Raw genomic sequence first — 17,026 nt, 5'->3', positions numbered from 1 at the left:
TTCCAGATTAAGAAGTTAGCACATTGTTATTAGGCAGTGCGGTGTTTTCCTGTCTTCCACAAAATGAATCCTTTTCCTCAAAAGTGTGAATTCCAGGCTGCCACAGTTTAAATAATAGTACACATAGAAAAATAAACTCTTAAGTTGACAAGTTGTTAGGCTTATCTACATATGAACATTCTAAGAAGAAATGGAGACCGATTTAAAGCATACATCTGTCTTTAAAAACACAAGGTTGCTTCACTTAAGTGTCTCCAGTCAAATGCAGTTAACCAATATTCCATAGAACGGAGCATTGTCGCAGGTAAGTGCTGTCCTCTCCCCCTGGTATTTACATCATTCCTGGGCCACACTTAGGGAACAGCGTCTTTTTCTAAGGGAAAAGAAAAAGTGATATTGGAGACAAAAGTCTCGCAGTGCCCAGAGCCACCTCTGCTGCATTTCCTTCCTCTGGCTGATACCCAATCTCAGCGTGGAGCAGAGAAAAAGGCAGCACTCTCTCGTGGTATCTGTGTGGAGCCCTTCCTGGCCCTTAACTCTTGTCTTCTCCGTGGAGCTCCCAGGCTCAGCCCAGGCGGTCCTCCAACCCAGTTTGCTTCTTAGGTCTGTGCGTGCACTGCTCTCTCTTTTGCCCAGCTTCCCAGGCCCCTTGCCCCCTTCCCAGGCCCCAGGTTTGGGGAGTACCTGCACAGCCTCGTGAGGCACTCCGAATCATCTCTGCAAGAGGCTCCAATGGGCCTGAGGGAAACCGCTCTCCAAAATGGAGTCATTCTCCTCGGCCTTTTCTTGGCGGAACTCAGTTCCGGTATCGGGGAGCCGTGGACCTGAATGGCAAAGACAGATTGACCTCAGGTATGTTGGAGATGACACTGCTGTACACCTTGTAAGAACGATCACCCCCTGGATGCTGTAGACTCAGAGCAGAGGGACTCTTCCTCAGGACCGAGTCTGGCTCTCAGGTTCTGCTTACAGTTCCACCACCGCCACCATCCACCCACACCCATGTGTGTAGCCTTCTTTCCTTACCTGGACTGCCAGCAACAGGCAGATGACGAGTACTGCAAAGAGTTTAAGGTGCCACATCTTGATCGAGGGGGGGATGCTGGAGCCTGAAGAGACAGTTCCCACTTCCTTTTATAGACAAACCCGCCTCTGATGGTTGCCAGGTGAGATGGGGGCAAAGTTTATATTTGCAGTCAGGGTCGATTTAATAAGTTAATGTCTACCAGAGAGGAATGTGCCCAAGGCCTGCCCTTCAGGCACGTCGCATTTACTGATCCCTCGTGGACTTTGAGTGATCATGTTGCTGGTTTGGACCCTTCCCTCCACTACCTCCTCCCCTTTGAAAAGCCACGTGAAGCCACTGAGGGAGAGCTGGGCACCCAGCCATGATTTGATTCCAAAATAGCTCAGTGAGTTCACGCCAGTCAAAATAGAATTCTAATGAGGTCTTCAGAAAGCGTGTTGACCCCTTTCCTTGTGTAGAAAAGAAGCGCTGATCTATTTTGTTACAGGCAATTGGATAGGGCCCTTCCTTATCTCCCTTCTGTGGGAGGGTGCTTCTGCAAGCATGAGCTACAGTGCCCCAGATCCCCATTTGTATAGATGGACTGTCACTCTAATTATCTGCTCCACATCTCCCTACGAGAATGGAAAACCAGCTGCAGAAAGTTCAAAGTCTGGCCAACCTTCCATCTCCCAGGGGAAGGGCAGTCAGGACGGACTGGTGGTGGCTCAGTCATGGGTGAATTGAATGAAGGAGTATAGGTTGACTTTGCTTTTTAAAAATGTGAATGAAGAGGAGTTCCCGTCATGGCTCAGTGGTTAACAAACCCGACTGGGAACCCTGAGGTTGCGGGTTCGATCCCTGGCCTTCCTCAGTGGGTTAAGGATCCAGCGTTGCTGTGAGCTGTGGCGTAGGTCACAGATGCAGCTCAGATCCTGTGTGGCTGTGGCGTAGGCCGGAGGCTACAGCTCCGATTAGACCCCTAGCCTGGGAACCTCCGTATGCTGCGGGTGTGGCCCTAGAAAAGACAAAAAGACCAAAAAAAAAAAAAAAAAAGTGAATGAAAAGATAGCAGGGGCTCCTAACTCAGTGGAAAAACTTAGTGGTGGTGACAGATGTTGCAAACCTTGAATTACTAGCTTTGCTGCCAACAGTTAAGCCTTTTAACAGAGCACCTTCCTCCAGCAGCCTCAGGAAGCAGGCACAGGGTTGAGATCTCCCCAAAGCCTGAAACATCTGTCACCATAAGTAGGAACCCCTGCAGGTTTCTAGCCCAAGAAGGTGTCCCAAAACCTTGAATGGTTATGGGCAGTCATTAAATGACACAGGCATTTTAACAAATTTGTTGGGAAAGGTCTGAATTCTGAGTAAGGAGGTTTATAGGACTTTAGATCTTCCTATGACCTGGAAGGAAAAGCCAAGAAGACAAATGCAACAAGTTTTTCTGCCTGCTCCTCCCTGAACGATTTGCTGATAGCTCTTCCTAAAACCCTTCTCATCTTCACAGGTTGGATGTGCGGTAAGAGCCTACCAATTCCCCAAGTAGACCAGGAGGAGACGTGGCACAGCTGAAGGTGAAACAGGGTGGTCAGCAATCCTCTTGCCGACAGAGAAGAGGGTGGTATGATGGACCTCAGAGCTGGGATTGGGTGGGCTGTGACCACAGATTTGCCGGCCTGGGTTTAGTCCTCTCAGGCCTGGAGGGAGACACTGCTGCTGGCACTTAAGGAGCACTGAGAAGCAGAACTATGCTGAACTCACCCAACCAAGGCTGCAAGTTTGAATCTAGTTAGCTGTTCCTTTACGCCTATGCTAGGATCAGAATGACCCCAAGTAGGGGCTTAACGGGGAACTTTTGTAGGGTGGGGGAGAGTCTATGTGCTGACCTAGAGAACATTGGGTAAGCACACAAATCTGATTGAGTAAGCAAAAAGACTGAACCAAGTGATGTCCTAGAGCCAGCTGGGTCTGTGGCCTGAGTGCCAGCCTCCCCTTAATGAGCCTCGAGTGATGTGCCAAGTGGGATTTTGAAAGTGCTTATTCCAAAGACAGAAACTGACAGAAACTCTCTCCTAATCCTCTACTTCTGCCTTTCCGTACTTCAAAATCAAAGTCGACTTTTTTTTTTTTTTTTTTTTTTTTTTTTGTCTTTTGTACTTTTAGGGCCATACCCAGGGCATATGGAGGTTCCCAGGCTAGGGGTCGAATCAGAGCTGTACCTGCCAGCCTACACCACAGCCACAGCAATGCCAGATCCAAGCCATATCTGCAACCTACACCACAGCTCACAGCAACACCGGATCCTTAACCCACTGATGCAGGCCAGGGATCGAACCCGCAACTTCATGGTTCCTAGTCAGACTCATTTCTACTGTGCCACGATGGGAACTCCAAAGTAGCCTTTTGTGTTAACTAGTAAAGCCACTACCACAGGTAAGGGAAGGGCCTGAGACTCCCTGAACGAGGCCCCTGGGCCCTCTGTGTGGGGAGAAAAAAAAAACGTCATTCATCATCATGGTTGTGACTCCACTGCAGAACTTTGTGGCTCAAGCCGCTCTCTTGTATGCCATCCCTCGTCCCAAAAGGATCCATTAGGTACTCTCTGTAGAAGGAATCACTGTGAGGGAAAGTATTTCGACATGTCTACACCTCTGTAGTGGTTTAAATTAAATGCGGAGCAAAGATCACACTTTTAAAAGCAGTGGCATCCAGACAGCATTAAGCTCAAGGAACAGAATTTGTCCACAGCCATCCCACATCCCTTGAGTAGCTGTGAAGGCCTAATCTTAAAATGAAAAAATAAAAACAATTCAGGAGCTCTCTGCCGTCAAGTATTTTGCTGAATGAATCAACACAGAAGTGCATATTCCTTCCTCTAGCAGAAAGGTCTAGGTAGCCTTGAACAGCTTCAGCCATAAAGAAGTGCTTGCCGGAGTTCCTGTTGTGGCACAGAGGAAACAAATCCGACTGGGAACCATGAGGTTTCGGGTTCGATCCCTGGCCTCGCTCAGTGGGTTAAGGATCCCGCCTTGCCGTGAGCTGTGGTGCAGGTCTCAGAAATAGCTCGGATCTGGCATTGCTGTGGCTGTGGCTGTGGCTGTGGCTGGCAGCAACAGCTCCCATTAGACCCCTAGCCTGGGAACCTCCATATGCCATGGGAGTGGCCCTAGAAATGGCAGAAAGACAAAAATAAGAAAAAAGTGCTTGCCTGGGAGGCAGGAGCCAGGAGCCTAGGGAGAGTAGCTGACCAAAGGCTGGCTCTGCCCCTTGTTGGGCTCTAGTCTCTTGTTCTGTCTGTGAGAGAGGAGATCTCTGAGCTTCTCAGGCACTGATATTTAGGGGCTTGAATGATTAATTTACAAGAAAATGAGACTGAAGCACGTTTGGGAGTTTCAGCTTGGTAATCCAGGGATTTTCTGTTTCTGAGGTTAAGTGCCTGGGATGAAATGGGAGACAGAGGGTGTAGCTACATGAGCAGCCGTTTGAAACACATTCCAGGTGGAGAGATCATTAGGGCTTGACAGTAACTGGAGACTTCTGCCATCCCTGAGCAGGGGGTTCCTAATAAAAAATGAAAGACTCTGAAATGGAAAAGCTTTTCCAGGTAAAACTTCAACAAAAGGTCAAGGTATATTTGCTCAGTTGCTGGCTAGAACTGGCACAGACTTCTGGGCCTGTATCTCTCTTGGCTGACAAAGAGTCCCGTTCACTGCATCTTGCAGCCCAGAGATAAAAGCCCTTGTGGAAGCAGAAGCACTGCTGGGAAACTTAAGAGGGCTAAATGAACACGTGATGTGCCCCAGAAGCAGGTGAAGGAGCCACACCCAAGGCTGGAGGGTCCGGGTGGATGGGTTATAGGCATAGAGGCCCACAGCCATAGCCCCTTGAGGCTTCACCATTTTCCTTTCCCACAGATAGAATAGTCCATAAAATGAGCCGGATCCCGTACCATTACAGGAGAACTGAGCTATGACAACCCCTATTCCACACTATGCCCACCCCCAGCACCCTGCTAGACCCTGTGTCCCCAGGCTTAGAGAAGAAAGCCCTTTGGCGAGGGACAGGCAGAAGCTCAGTGTGTGAAGGGCTTATATAGAACAGTCTTCTGAGTGGAGCACTCCTGGGATAAAAGACTTCAGACTGATAGGCCCAGTGCCTGGCCCGGGCCAAAGAAGGGTAAGTTTGATTTTGAGCTATTATCTCCAAAGGACTCAAAGAACAGGAATAAAAGTCTAAGGGTAAATGAAACCAAGATGGGACTAGGGGAGTTCCTGTCTTGGTGCAGTGGTTAACAAATCCGACTAGGAACCATGAGGTTGCAGGTTCGATCCCTGGCCTTGCTCAGTGGGTTAAGGATCTGGCGTTGCCGTGAGCTTTGGTGTAGGTTGCAGACTTGGCTCGGATCCTGCGTTGCTGTGGCTCTGGCGTAGACCAGCAGCTACATCTCCAATTCGACCCCTAGCCTGGGAACCTCCACATGCTGCGGGAGTGGCCCAAGAAATGGCAAAAAGACAAAAAAAGAGATGGGACTAGGGCAGTCATGGGCCCCGGGAAGGTTGGAGCTACAATGAGGGGGTGGAAATGGCCTGTCAAGGCAGTGATCAATCCTCCCTTGACCCATGAACCTGTTCAAATTATGCAAGGTTAAGGGTGTGTACATTTACACCTTCAGGTCCACTGCTTTCATCAGATTCTCAAAGGTGTCTTTGACGCAAATACACAGCACTTAGACAGCAAGGCTTGTGAATAAACTTGGACAAAGAGCCAAGAAAATGAGACTGTGTTTGGTGAGGCAAGTTTTCTTCACATTGCTGTCCTTTAAGCCCACACAGACTCTTAAATATCACTCATTCCCTATGACCTCAGCCCTGTCTATGGCTTTGTCATTAGCACATCTACCTATGGGGGAGTAGCTCAAAGTCAAGGAATGAAGGGTTTCCTGCCTTTATCACACATTCAGGAAGCAAGAGTTAAAGGATGAAGGCCCAAGTCTGTCAGTCTCAGCTGTACCTCCTTACCCGACTTGACCAACAGTGCACTCTGTCTTACTGAAGTGTGTTTTGAGGTACTTTAGCTTTGGTTCCTGAAAGGCTGGAATAATCATTCAAACATAAAGGAAAGATATAGCCTGGACCATTATCTGAGCTAACCTGTAAAAGTTGCTACGCTGGACCAGCAGGATGTGTCCTTAGAAGAAAGCACGTTTCAGAGTTCCCATCATGGCTCAGTGGTTAATGAACCCAACTAGCATACGTGAGGACTAGGGTTTGACCCCTGGCCTCCCTCAGTGGGTTAGGGATACGGCTTTGCCATGAGCTATGGTGTGGGTCACAGACATGGCTCAAATCTGGCCTTGTGGTGGCTCTGGTGTAGGCTGGTGCCTACAGCTCTGATTTGACCCCTAGCCTGGGAACTTCCATATGCCAAGAGTACAGCCCTAAAAAGACAAAAAGAAAAAAAAAAAAAGGAAATTTCTAGAAATGGAGTATTGAACCAGAAGCACAAAACTGTCAACACCTACCATCTCATGGTGAAGGGAAAAGGGTACCTTTTCTCCCCGAAGGATGATTCAAAGGCTCTAAGACAGGGGTAACATTTTCCATGAAGGGCCAGAGGAGGAATATTTTAGGCCTTCTGCGCCATACATGGCTAAAAAAACCACTGTTAGCCACCCGGTACAAACACAGTCGGCTTGCTGACCCCAGTTCTAGAAACAAAGGGGTCACCTCACCCCCTCCTTTGACAGCTGACTTCATCAGGCTAAGGCAGCCTTGCCTTAGGAGGAAAGGGGGTATAGCATAGCTTTAAGCTTTAAGAAGACAAACTTTGGAGTTCCTGTCGTGGCTCAGCAGTAACAAATCCGACTAGTATCCATGAGGATGCGGGTTCGATCCCTGGCCTTGCTCAGTGGGTTAAGGATCCAGCGTTGCCGTGAGCTATGGTGAAGGTCGCAGACGCAGTTCGGATCTGGTGTTGCTGTGGCTGTGGTGTAGGCCTACAGCTGTAGGTCCAATTAGACCCGTAGCCTGGGAACTTCCATACGCCTCGGGTGAAACCCTAAAAAGCAAAAAAAAAAAAAAAAAAAACAAACCAAAAAACACTCCACAAACTTCAGGGCCAGTCTCTACCATTCACAACCTAGACAATTGTGGGCAAATCACTTCACCTCTCTGTGCCTGTGTCCTCATCTGCAAAAGGAGTTTAACAGTAATACTTCAAAGGTATTTGTGAATAAAAAACAAAAACCAAAGGCAGTTGAGGTTTAAAAGAGCTTATTCATGTAGAGGGCTAAGAAGAATACCTGACACACAATAATTACAATACAGTTAGGAGATTTTATTGTCATGGGAGCAGAGGGCAGAAAGCCAACATTCGCTGTAGTCCGTGTTATTCACAACAGGTCAAGTACAGGAGTAGCTGCAGCTACATTCTTGTGGATTACAGAACAAAAGGTGAGCCACAATCCTTCACCAAACTTACACTAGCCAAAATGGTTCAGGACTCATGCTGGGAGAGGAATTCATGAACTTGAAAATTACCAGTCACATCCAAGGATTATGCTCACAAAAACGCAAAATCGTAACAGTGCAGCCCATAGAAAGTTTATTGTGTCTTCAAGACACTACAATGTGGACTCTTCTCCCAGAGATGGGTCTTTCAGAGACAAGGAACCATCATCCTGATGAGTTGGTCATTTGTCATTTTCATAGGCAGCTGGATTCTTCCTCTTGGATTTCTCAAACTCCTGGGTTCCCCATGTGTAGACAAGATAAAACACTACAAATGCTATAAAAAGAATAAGAGTAAGCAGAAAACACACATAAGACACATGGGTCCCAGTCCTCTTATAACTCACAGTATATTCTGATTTCCTGCCTGTAATTTCTTTTTTTTTTTTGTCCTTTTGTTGTCTTTTTGTTGTTGTTTGTTATTGTTGCTATTTCTTGGGCCGCTCCCGCGGCATATGGAGGTTCCCAGGCTAGGGGTTGAATCGGAGCTGTAGCCGCCGGCCTACACCAGAGCCACAGCAACGCGGGATCCGAGCCGCGTCTGCAACCTGCACCACAGCTCACGGCAACGCCGGGTCGTTAACCCACTGAGCAAGGGCAGGGACCGAACCCGCAACCTCATGGTTCCTAGTCGGATTCGTTAACCACTGCGCCACGACGGGAACTTCTCCTGCCTGTAATTTCTAAGAAAACACTCTTAAAACAGATGATCAAGAAAGGTTACATTACACACCCATTTTGCAGGTATGTAAAAAGGGTTTACCCAGGAAAATGTGTGCCTATCCCTCCCCTGTTGCACTTTTTAAAATACTGAGATAACTGAGATAAAATTCACGTAACATGAACTTTATCATTTAACCATTTTGAAATATATTTCTATAGGTAGCAAAGTCACAAAGATGTGCAATTATCCTATTAGCTGCACCCTTAATACAAAACAGTTCAGCGCTAAGGGAAAAGTGGGTAAAGGTGACCTCAGAGGAAGACGTTGGCGTCCCAAGTGACCTTGGACCAGTCATATAAGTTCTATGTGACTCACCCCTGTCATCTGGAAGATGGGGACGATGATATGACCAGTTCAAGGGCCTTCAGGAATATTCAACGAGAAAACGTGTGTACAGAGAGCTGCAGAGTGCCTACTCGTAGCAGAGCACTGAGGGGACCCGCAGTTCCCACTGTGACTAGGAGTCCAGCTCCCCCCCCACCGCCCGCCCAGCCAGGACACTCACGCGGCGCAACACGAAGGATGCACGCCCGAGTGCGGCGCAGCACATTGGGGATGCCCTTAGTGAAGTAGTGCGGGAAGGCGCGCTGCTCGAAGGGCGACAAGCTGTAGGTGATCACATGGCGCATCCGCGTCAGATGCCCAAACTCGCGACCCATGATCGCACCTGCGCCTGCAAGACGGAAAGACAACAAGCGCTGGGTTCAGGCTCCGGATGCGCCGTCCCCAACCCGAGGTCCTCCCCAAAGCTCCTGATCCCTCCCGGGGCCACCGAGACCGAGCAACCGGACCCTACTCTCCAAACCGAGGTCACCTCGCCCTCCACAGGACGGGATTCACCGGCTTCCGCCTGCCACTTCCGGTAGGATCGGGCGCTGCGCAAGGAGGCGGTGAGGTCACTTCCGGGAGGACCCATTCCCGGCGTTCTCCAGGGGAAGGCGCCATTGCTTCCAGTGTGGGAGTTAAGTACCCCCTTCAGGTGACGTGTGATGGACGGCGCCTGCCCGGGGTCCGGGCAGAGCACGGCTGAGCGGGCGCTGGAGCTCCGGCGTGGCTCAAGGTTTTCCTCGGGCCTCACCTCTCCCGGAAGACGCAAGAAGCGGCCGGAAACGAGCGGACTAAGAGTCGGAGAGCAAGGGGCCCGCCGACCTCAAGCGCCGCGCTGGCAGCGCGCTTAGGGCCCGGCGTCATCGCGCGGTGGAGAGCGCCCCTGAGGTCGAAGGAAGTCCAGCCGCCTTGCACCTGACGCGAGGTTTTACACGGTCTTGTTCTGTAGCAGGATCGGGGCTCGTTTATGTTCAGACCCTTCGAGACTCCAGGACACGAATCAGGGACACGAATCTGGGGCTTCTCTTGGCAATCTGGATTATATTTCACTGGTAGGGTGTAGGTTTTCCCGAGAGAGAATAAAAACGTTTCCTTAAACTCAGCCACGGGAGACCTCAAATAATTGTCCAGCAACTGATGAACTGCTGTTAGTGGTGGCAAGAGGCGACCTCCATAGCCCCCGCTCCCCCACCCCGACAGAGTTCAGCCTAGAGCGGGATGTCACGTGACCCACAATTCATTCCATTTCCAAGGAAGGGAGGCAGGAATGTTGCAGGTGATGCCGTTTTTTGTTTTTGTTTTTGTTTGGAAAATGCTTTCTACTTAAGGCGGCTACTGCCGCCCTGTACAGCTGACTGACTTTTTCATTTGATGCAGCGTATCTGTGAATGTTCCGTACACGGAATTGCTGGTCATATGTCATTTAAGACCAAGCTCGTTTTCAGCAGTTTGGTTGTGTTTTATAACCCTTCCTAACCAAGGGCCAGGGAGGCTGAACAGGCGATAAACCTAAAATTTACAGATATACCTCGGTTTTATCAGCCTAGGTACTGAATAGACGGCTTCTTTATCTTGTACCTTGAGTGTACTCAGCTATTTAAGGTGCAGCCTTGTCTTCTTTCTCTAAAACATTATCTCTAACCTAATCTCAGACCAGAGGCAAGAACATACTTGAAACAGATGAAAACACAAATACCCTAGAAAATTCTCCCACCTTCTGGACGATCGATGAAAAATAAAACTTTGATTTTCCAGCACCTGAAAATATCTAAACCTTTCAACTAAAAGTATGTATAGATAAATGTGGAAAGTAAAGACATCAAGATACTACATTTTAAAATGTCAGGATCAAAGGTGACGTCCTACTTTTTAAAGCATGTTGCAGTCTTCCAATTATACATCCTTCCTAAGCTCCTTTTCAGAACTAGGGAACTTAACAGTTCTCTGCTCTCTGGAATTTCAGTGCCAGTTGTGACTTTCACCCTCCGAAGTAACTTGCAGTAAATAATTATTCTAAGCACCTGGAAGCGGAGAGGTGGTGAGAATGAAAGGAGTAAACCTAATACCATAAATTGCATACCAACAGATCTGCGTATCATCATGAATAATAAATTAGCTTTTCCGCATGTCATGGGAATTTCAGCAAGCACCTAAGAAACGTTTTAAGAATCCTAATCTCTCACAAAAAAATTGGTGTTTTTAAGGTCATTCCTTAATTCCTCTTAGCCTTTCAGCTGCACAGCTAGTCGATTAGTATAGCAACTTGAGATGTTTAAGTAAATCTCAGGGGAAAAGGGAGACCGAAGCTGAATAACCAAGTAAATCTGTATCTAATTAGGACAAATTGAATAAATAGGGTGTTATAGCCGACACACAGCTGATAAAAATTATCTTCAGCTAGGCATCCTTGAGGTCTGATTACAGAAATGAACCTAGCCCACCCACACACCTAAAATTTATTTAAGAAACCAACCTTTGCTCTTCCTGGTTTTTAAGAAGACTGGTATGGGGAAATGTGTTCCCTGCTAGTTCTTCCAAACTATGGCGCTTCCCAGAAAATTCTTCCTTTGTTTTTGCTGCTTTGCCTTGTTCTGTTTTCCTGTTAGCTGTGGTTCTCAGGCTTCTAGAAGAGAAGCTCACTTTGCAACTAGTGCTGTGTTGGAATCTGAGGCTGAGCCTTGGTCCTTGCTGCGGCCTCCAGATGAGAGACACAGATCTGGCCTCCCTTCCCCCCTCTTCAATGTTCTGTATGATGGGCATGGGGGGTTGCCCAGGCTGCAGCCAGACTCCAGAGCTTTGCGCTACATGAAGAGGCTGTATAAAACATATGCTACCAAGGAGGGGATCCCCAAAGCCAACAGAAGTCACCTCTACAACACTGTCCGGCTCTTCACACCCTGTGCCCAGCATAAGCAGGCTCCTGGGGACCAGGTGACAGGTGTGTAGGAGTATATGGCTTAATGGGTGGAGGGAGACAAAGGGTCTGCATTTCAATTGCTGAAAGAAGCTGGGCCTTGCTCCTTGACTTGTGTTGTACTTTGTGATACTCAATATCCAAATACAAGCAAATGCGGTACTTGATCTTGTTGTTTTTGCCCAATGCTCCCGTGAGTTAAGGTGGGCTAATATGATGCAATTTTAGAGCTAGAAGAGACTTGGAGTTCCTGTTGTGGCTTGGCAGTAAGGAACCCATCTAGTATCTGAGGATATGGGTTCGAACCCTGGCCCCACTCAGTGGGTTAAGGATCCGGCATTACTGTGAGCTGCGGAACTGTAGGTCACAGACGCAGCTCCAGTTCTACCCCTAGCTTGGGAACTTCAATATGCCGCTGTGGCCTTGATAAAAGAAAAAAAAAGACTTAGTGGCTCTAAAGGCTGGGGAAAGTGCTGACAGAGGTGAGCGTGTTGTCCAGGATCACAAGTCAAGACTGGAAATGAGGTATTTTGATTTCCATTTGCTTATTTTTCCTATTCTACCAAATGCTGGCATGGAAATGTGCCTAAAATCTCAGCTGTTGGTCTGCTTTATTAAATTGGATATTTTCCTCATGTTTGTTGCTTTCTGTGAGGAGAAAGCTTAAGTCCCCATGTGGAACAGTCGATCCTTAGAAGAACAAAGTGTTCATCAGTGATCTTACGTGAGTGTGAGAAGGGAGCAGCGCTATTAAAAGGAAAAAAAAACTATATTCACTAACCCGAAACTGAAAACCCTTGTAACCCAGCCGTTCGTATGTAGCTATTTAAAATCCCCCTTCCTTAAAGTCCTGTATTGTTATAGTAGGTTTAGAATCTCCATTTGTTGTCAATCTCAAGTGTTCTAAATCAACTTAGACAATTAAGTCTTCTTTGATTCAGTTGTAAGGACTTAAGAGTGTTTTCTTAACAAGTCTGGTGTTTGTTTTGTCTCTTTGCTTTTTCTAGGGCCACTCCGCAGCATATGGAGGTTCCCAGGCTAGGGGTCGAATCGGAGCTGTAGCCAAAAGCCTACGCCAGAGCCACAGCAACACCGGATCCGAGCTGCGTCTGCGACCTACACCACAGCTCGTGGCAGCACTGGATCCTTAACCCACTGAGCAAGGCCAGGGATCGAACCCGCTACCTCTTGGTTCCCAGTTGGATTCGTTAACCACTGAGCCATGACGGGATCTCCACAAGCCTGGCGTCTTTATTATAGTTTTTTTTAAAGACTCTCCAGGAGAAAAATGCTGGGTTTTTTGTTTTGTTTTGTTTTTGTTTGTTTCAGCCTTCTCTATGTTTGGAGCAAATTATTAAGATTCTGAAACTTCAGAGCGTAACAATTTCCTGTTTTAATTCACCACCACCCAAGCTGTTGTGAATTTCTGGTGATAAAGTATCCAGCTGTAAGTGCTAGGACTTAATTACAGTACTAATTTCCTGCGTTTTCTTAACCTCCATCCCACCCCCACTTTTGAGGCCTGAGGAAGTGGGAAAAGAAAGGGTTCACGAAAGCACAGTCTGAGGAACTAATTCCTTGGTTTGACTTTTGATTTTGTTTGATTTGTCTCCAGCATTACCGGTGGATTCTCTTTTTTCTTCTCAGGAACCCTTCCATCAGGGGACCTGCGGTTTAACCTGGATCGTGTTACTGCTGTTGAACATTTACTCAAGTCAGTCTTGTTATACACGTGGAACAACTCCATTTCTTTTCCCTCCCCTGTTAAATGTGAGTGCAGCCTGGTGGTAAAAGAACCAGAGCTTTCTAACAAGACTCTGCCTAAAGCTCCATACTCATTTACCTTGAACTCACCATTCACATTTCAAAAGAAACATAAATGGATTGAGATTGATGTGACGGCCATCCTTCAGCCCCTAGTGGTCTCCAACAAGAGAGAGATTCACATGTCCATCGACTTTACGTGTGTGAAAGACCAGCTCCAGCATCTTTCAGCACAGGAAAGTCCATGTAACATGACTCTTCTGGCAGCCCCCTCACTGCTTTTATATCTGAACGACACAAGCACACAGGCCTATCACAGGTGGTATTCCCTCCCCTGGAAAAGGAGGCCTTCCCAGGGTCCTGACCAGAAAAGAGGGCTGTCTGAGGGTGTACCATCCTCTCGTCACCGGAGAGCTCAGGACACTGTAAGCTCTGAATTGAAGAAGCCTCTGGTTCCAGCTTCATTCAATCTGAGTGAATACTTCAAACAGTTTCTTTTTCCCCAAAACGAGTGTGAACTCCACGACTTTAGACTGAGCTTCAGTCAGCTGAAGTGGGACAACTGGATTGTGGCCCCACACAAATACAACCCTCGCTACTGTAAAGGGGACTGTCCCCGGGCGGTCGGGCACCGGTATGGCTCTCCGGTTCACACCATGGTGCAGAACATCATCCACGAGAAGCTCGACTCGTCAGTGCCGCGACCATCCTGCGTACCTGCCAAGTACAGCCCTTTGAGTGTGTTGGCCATTGAGCCCGATGGCTCCATTGCTTATAAAGAATACGAAGACATGATCGCAACAAAGTGCACGTGTCGTTAACACAGGCTCCTCTGAACTCGCACCTGGAGCCTCTTGGGCAAAGTGTACGTCTCGCACCTATCGGTGTGCTTCTGGGAGAGTTTCATGGGTTTGATCTCTAAATGTAAGGCGGTGCGTGTTGTGGGAGGAGGAGCCTGTGTAGACGAACACACTCTGTGGCATCTCGCAGTGTGAAGGGATAACTGCTGCCTTTCTTGTTTGCAAATGTAAATGAAATGTAGTTCATTTGGAGCACTTAAGTTTTTTTTTCCCTAGCCCCCCCCCTTTTTTTTTCTTATTGTGGGGTCTCGTTTTTGATGTGAGAAGAAAAATCTTAATTAGTGTAAATCTTGATGAGAAGGGCAGCTGTAAACAGTTCAGAGTGCTATAGTCTTATTTAATGGAAGAATAAATTCCTGTGAGTGGCATAAATTTTCCATGTGTGTGGTGTTAATTAAAGATTTGCTTTTAAATGGTCATTTGGGAGGGAGAGGGAGTGTGTCTAAAAGTTAGCCTCATGAGCCCTTTGTGAGAGTGAGAGAGGCTAACTTCTCTGCCCAAATCCTGACAAGTGAGCGTTCCTAGAGAGTATGCAACTTTATGTTGGTAATTAGTACTAACCCTGCTCCTTCAATGGCTTGTGTAAATCAGTTGGCTCACATGAAGCAGTAACATTTGTCCCATTCATTTAAAGGAAATAGCCTTGAAAAATTTCCCAAGAAAATTCAGAGTTGAAGATGATGGAAAGGGATTTTTTCCCCCATGTATTTAAAGCCTCTGATTCTTTGGAAGTAGGTCAAGAAACGTTGTTTCTTGGTTGGTTGGTTTTGGCGGCTTTCCCTCAGCTCCCATCCCTCCACTTCCACAGAGTTTTTTCCAGGTGGATTTAGCACTGTTACCACTAAATTAAGCTGGCAGTGACGAGGTCATTACAGAGCAGGTCTTGTTAGGTAGGAGGGCTTTTTTATGTGGGTTTTCAATAAGTCTGCCTTGAGGGAGCGCTGGAGGCACAGAGTTGGGGCTGATGCAGTGATTTCTGTTTGAGAATTTGTAAAGCCCTAATCTACCAAGCAAAAGTAACTCAGATGCAAGAAGTACTTCTCATTCTTCTAAACAATCTTTGCTGGTGCTTAGTGTCTAAAGGAGTCAGCTGGGGAGTTCCCGTCCTGGCTCAGCGGAAATGAATCCGACTAGGAACCATGAGGTTTCGGCTTTGGTCCCTGGCCTAGCTCAAGAGGTTAAGGATCCGGTGTTGCCGTGAGCTGTGGCACAGATTGCAAGCATGGCTTGGATCTGGCATTTCTGTGGCTGTGGCGTAGGCCGGCAGCTGTAGCTTCAGTTAGACCCCTAGCCTGGGAACCTCCATATGCCCATGGGTGTGGCCCTAAAAAGCAAAAAAAAAAAAAAAAAAGTCAGCAGGGATTTTGATAGAGACTTTGTTGAATCTATAGTTTGGTTTGGGGTGTATTGCCAGCTTAATAATGCTAAGTATTCATATATCCACAAACGTGGGATTTTTTTTTTCCATTTATTTAGGTCTATTTTCATTTCTTTAAAAAGTTGTGTAGTTTTTAAGGATGTTTTGCATTTGATAGTTAAATTTCATTTCATTTTTTTTTTTTGGCTGAGTCCAAGGAGTGTGAAAGTTCCCAGGCCAGGGATTGAACCCAAGCCACTGCAGTGACAATGCCAGCTCCTTAAGCCACTGCACCAGGAGAACTCCTATAGTTAAACGTATTTCTAAATATTCTTTTTTGATGCTGCAGAAGAATGGAATTGTTATTTTTTTGTTTCCTGGTGTTGTGTAGTCTTTACAGACCTGCACATACTGTCATTAATGGTCTATTATCTGCTAATGATTTTTTTCCTCTAAAAATACTTTTTCAGAAAAATGGGACTGAAAACAAAAGTTTTAGGTGGCCCAGTTTGCAAATAACTTTCCCAACCTAGGTAACTTGAAGGAGTTGTTTTTCGTAGGTAAATGAGGCTGTAAATGTGAGAGAAGTGGTTTATCAAGGGTTTTGTATCATCCTTTCTTTCTTTCTTAGAGTGAAAAATAACTGGCAAGGCCAGGGTACTAGTGCTGGTGCTGGAGTAAAACTGAGCTTATATGAAGGTAAATCTCCCTTAAACATGGCTGTTTTCAAATGGCCCACATGAAATCTCGATCAACTTTAAGTATTCCTCATAGTTCCCTGATTACACTACACTGATATTTTCCCCCCTTAAATAGAATTTGTTTGGCTTTATTGTTTGTTTTTATTTTTTTCATGGCCTCTTTCTGCTGCTGAGAATGGAATGTGGTCTGTAATCAGGTTTCAAAAAGAAGTGATGGGTTAGTTTTGGCGGAAGTTAAACATTAGGGTCAATGCCAAAATCAGGAGCAGATAGTTGTACAGCTAAGTTCTACAATTGACTTAACACATGCATAGTGTGTTTTGTCCTTTTTTTAGGGCCACACTCACAGCATGTGGAGGTTCCCAGGCTAGGGATCTAATCGGAGCTGTAGCCGCTGGCCTATACCACAGCAACAAGGGATCTGAGCCTCAGCTGCTACCTACACCACAGGTCAGGGCAACGCCGGACCCTTAACCCACTGAGCAAGGCCAGGGATTGAACCAGCAACCTCATGGTTCCTAGTCGGATTCGTTAACCACTGAGCCATGACGGGAACTCCCTGCATAGTGTTTTGATGCTATAGCTGAGTAAGCTAAGCATATCTTCATGAACCTTAAGTTTGGCTTTTTCCCTTCCCCCCTTAAGGCTTTATTTGTAAATCTAGTTCTTTCATTCATAGGAAATACCACGATTGAGGAGGATGTACTAATCCTCCAACTGTGGCCTCCATAGGAAACCTGTTTTTCTTCGGTTACTCTTACAAAAGCTGCCATTTGAGAAAATAGATGAGAAGGGACAAGAGTGATTTAGATCTGGAAATTCAAGGATGAGGCTGCATCTCCCTTAAATAGATGCATTCAGCTT

The 17,026-nt window shown here is 46.8% G+C and overlaps 3 protein-coding genes across 5 annotated transcripts; 1 reads left to right on the top strand and 2 right to left on the bottom strand.

The window, feature by feature from the left end:
* LEAP2 (liver enriched antimicrobial peptide 2) lies at positions 91-1,108 on the bottom strand. Its single transcript, NM_213788.1, is given in 3 exon segments — positions 91-373; positions 685-824; positions 1,027-1,108. Coding segments are annotated over 3 exon segments (234 nt in total). The 5' UTR covers positions 1,084-1,108; the 3' UTR covers positions 91-336.
* LOC100524308 (cytochrome b-c1 complex subunit 8) lies at positions 7,322-9,193 on the bottom strand. Of its 3 annotated transcripts, none has more exons than XM_003354278.4 (3): positions 9,054-9,193; positions 8,745-8,912; positions 7,322-7,792 (listed from the first exon to the last, which is right to left on the bottom strand). In XM_003354278.4, exons 2-3 carry the CDS (start codon positions 8,896-8,898, stop codon positions 7,698-7,700), a joined length of 249 nt encoding a protein of 82 aa, XP_003354326.1. In that variant the 5' UTR covers positions 8,899-8,912; positions 9,054-9,193; the 3' UTR covers positions 7,322-7,697. The 3 variants fall into 3 exon arrangements, with proteins under 3 accessions (XP_003354326.1, XP_005661707.1, XP_003354325.1); XM_005661650.2 differs by having other exon boundaries at positions 9,031-9,119; XM_003354277.4 differs by having other exon boundaries at positions 9,036-9,117.
* On the top strand, positions 11,108-14,065 carry GDF9 (growth differentiation factor 9). The gene is made up of 2 exons (NM_001001909.1): positions 11,108-11,504; positions 13,128-14,065. The coding sequence occupies exons 1-2, from the start codon at positions 11,108-11,110 to the stop codon at positions 14,063-14,065; spliced, it is 1,335 nt and encodes a 444-aa protein (NP_001001909.1).

Source organism: Sus scrofa, chromosome 2 (genome assembly GCF_000003025.6).
Source record: "Sus scrofa isolate TJ Tabasco breed Duroc chromosome 2, Sscrofa11.1, whole genome shotgun sequence".
NCBI classification, from domain to species: domain Eukaryota; kingdom Metazoa; phylum Chordata; class Mammalia; order Artiodactyla; family Suidae; genus Sus; species Sus scrofa.
The sequence above is the reverse complement of the archived record's forward strand: the minus strand, read 5'-3'. Positions and strand labels throughout refer to the sequence as shown.

Coding starts and splice junctions, on each gene's coding strand:
- LOC100524308 (XM_003354278.4), bottom strand. CDS start 8,898: ATGGGTCGCGAGTTTGGGCATCTGACGCGGATGCGCCATGTGATCACC. Junction 7,793..8,744: donor CATCCTTCGTGTTGCGCCGC/GTGAGTGTCCTG, acceptor TTCTTTTTATAG/CATTTGTAGTGTTTTATCTT.
- GDF9 (NM_001001909.1), top strand. CDS start 11,108: ATGGCGCTTCCCAGAAAATTCTTCCTTTGTTTTTGCTGCTTTGCCTTG. Junction 11,505..13,127: donor TCCTGGGGACCAGGTGACAG/GTGTGTAGGAGT, acceptor TTTTCTTCTCAG/GAACCCTTCCATCAGGGGAC.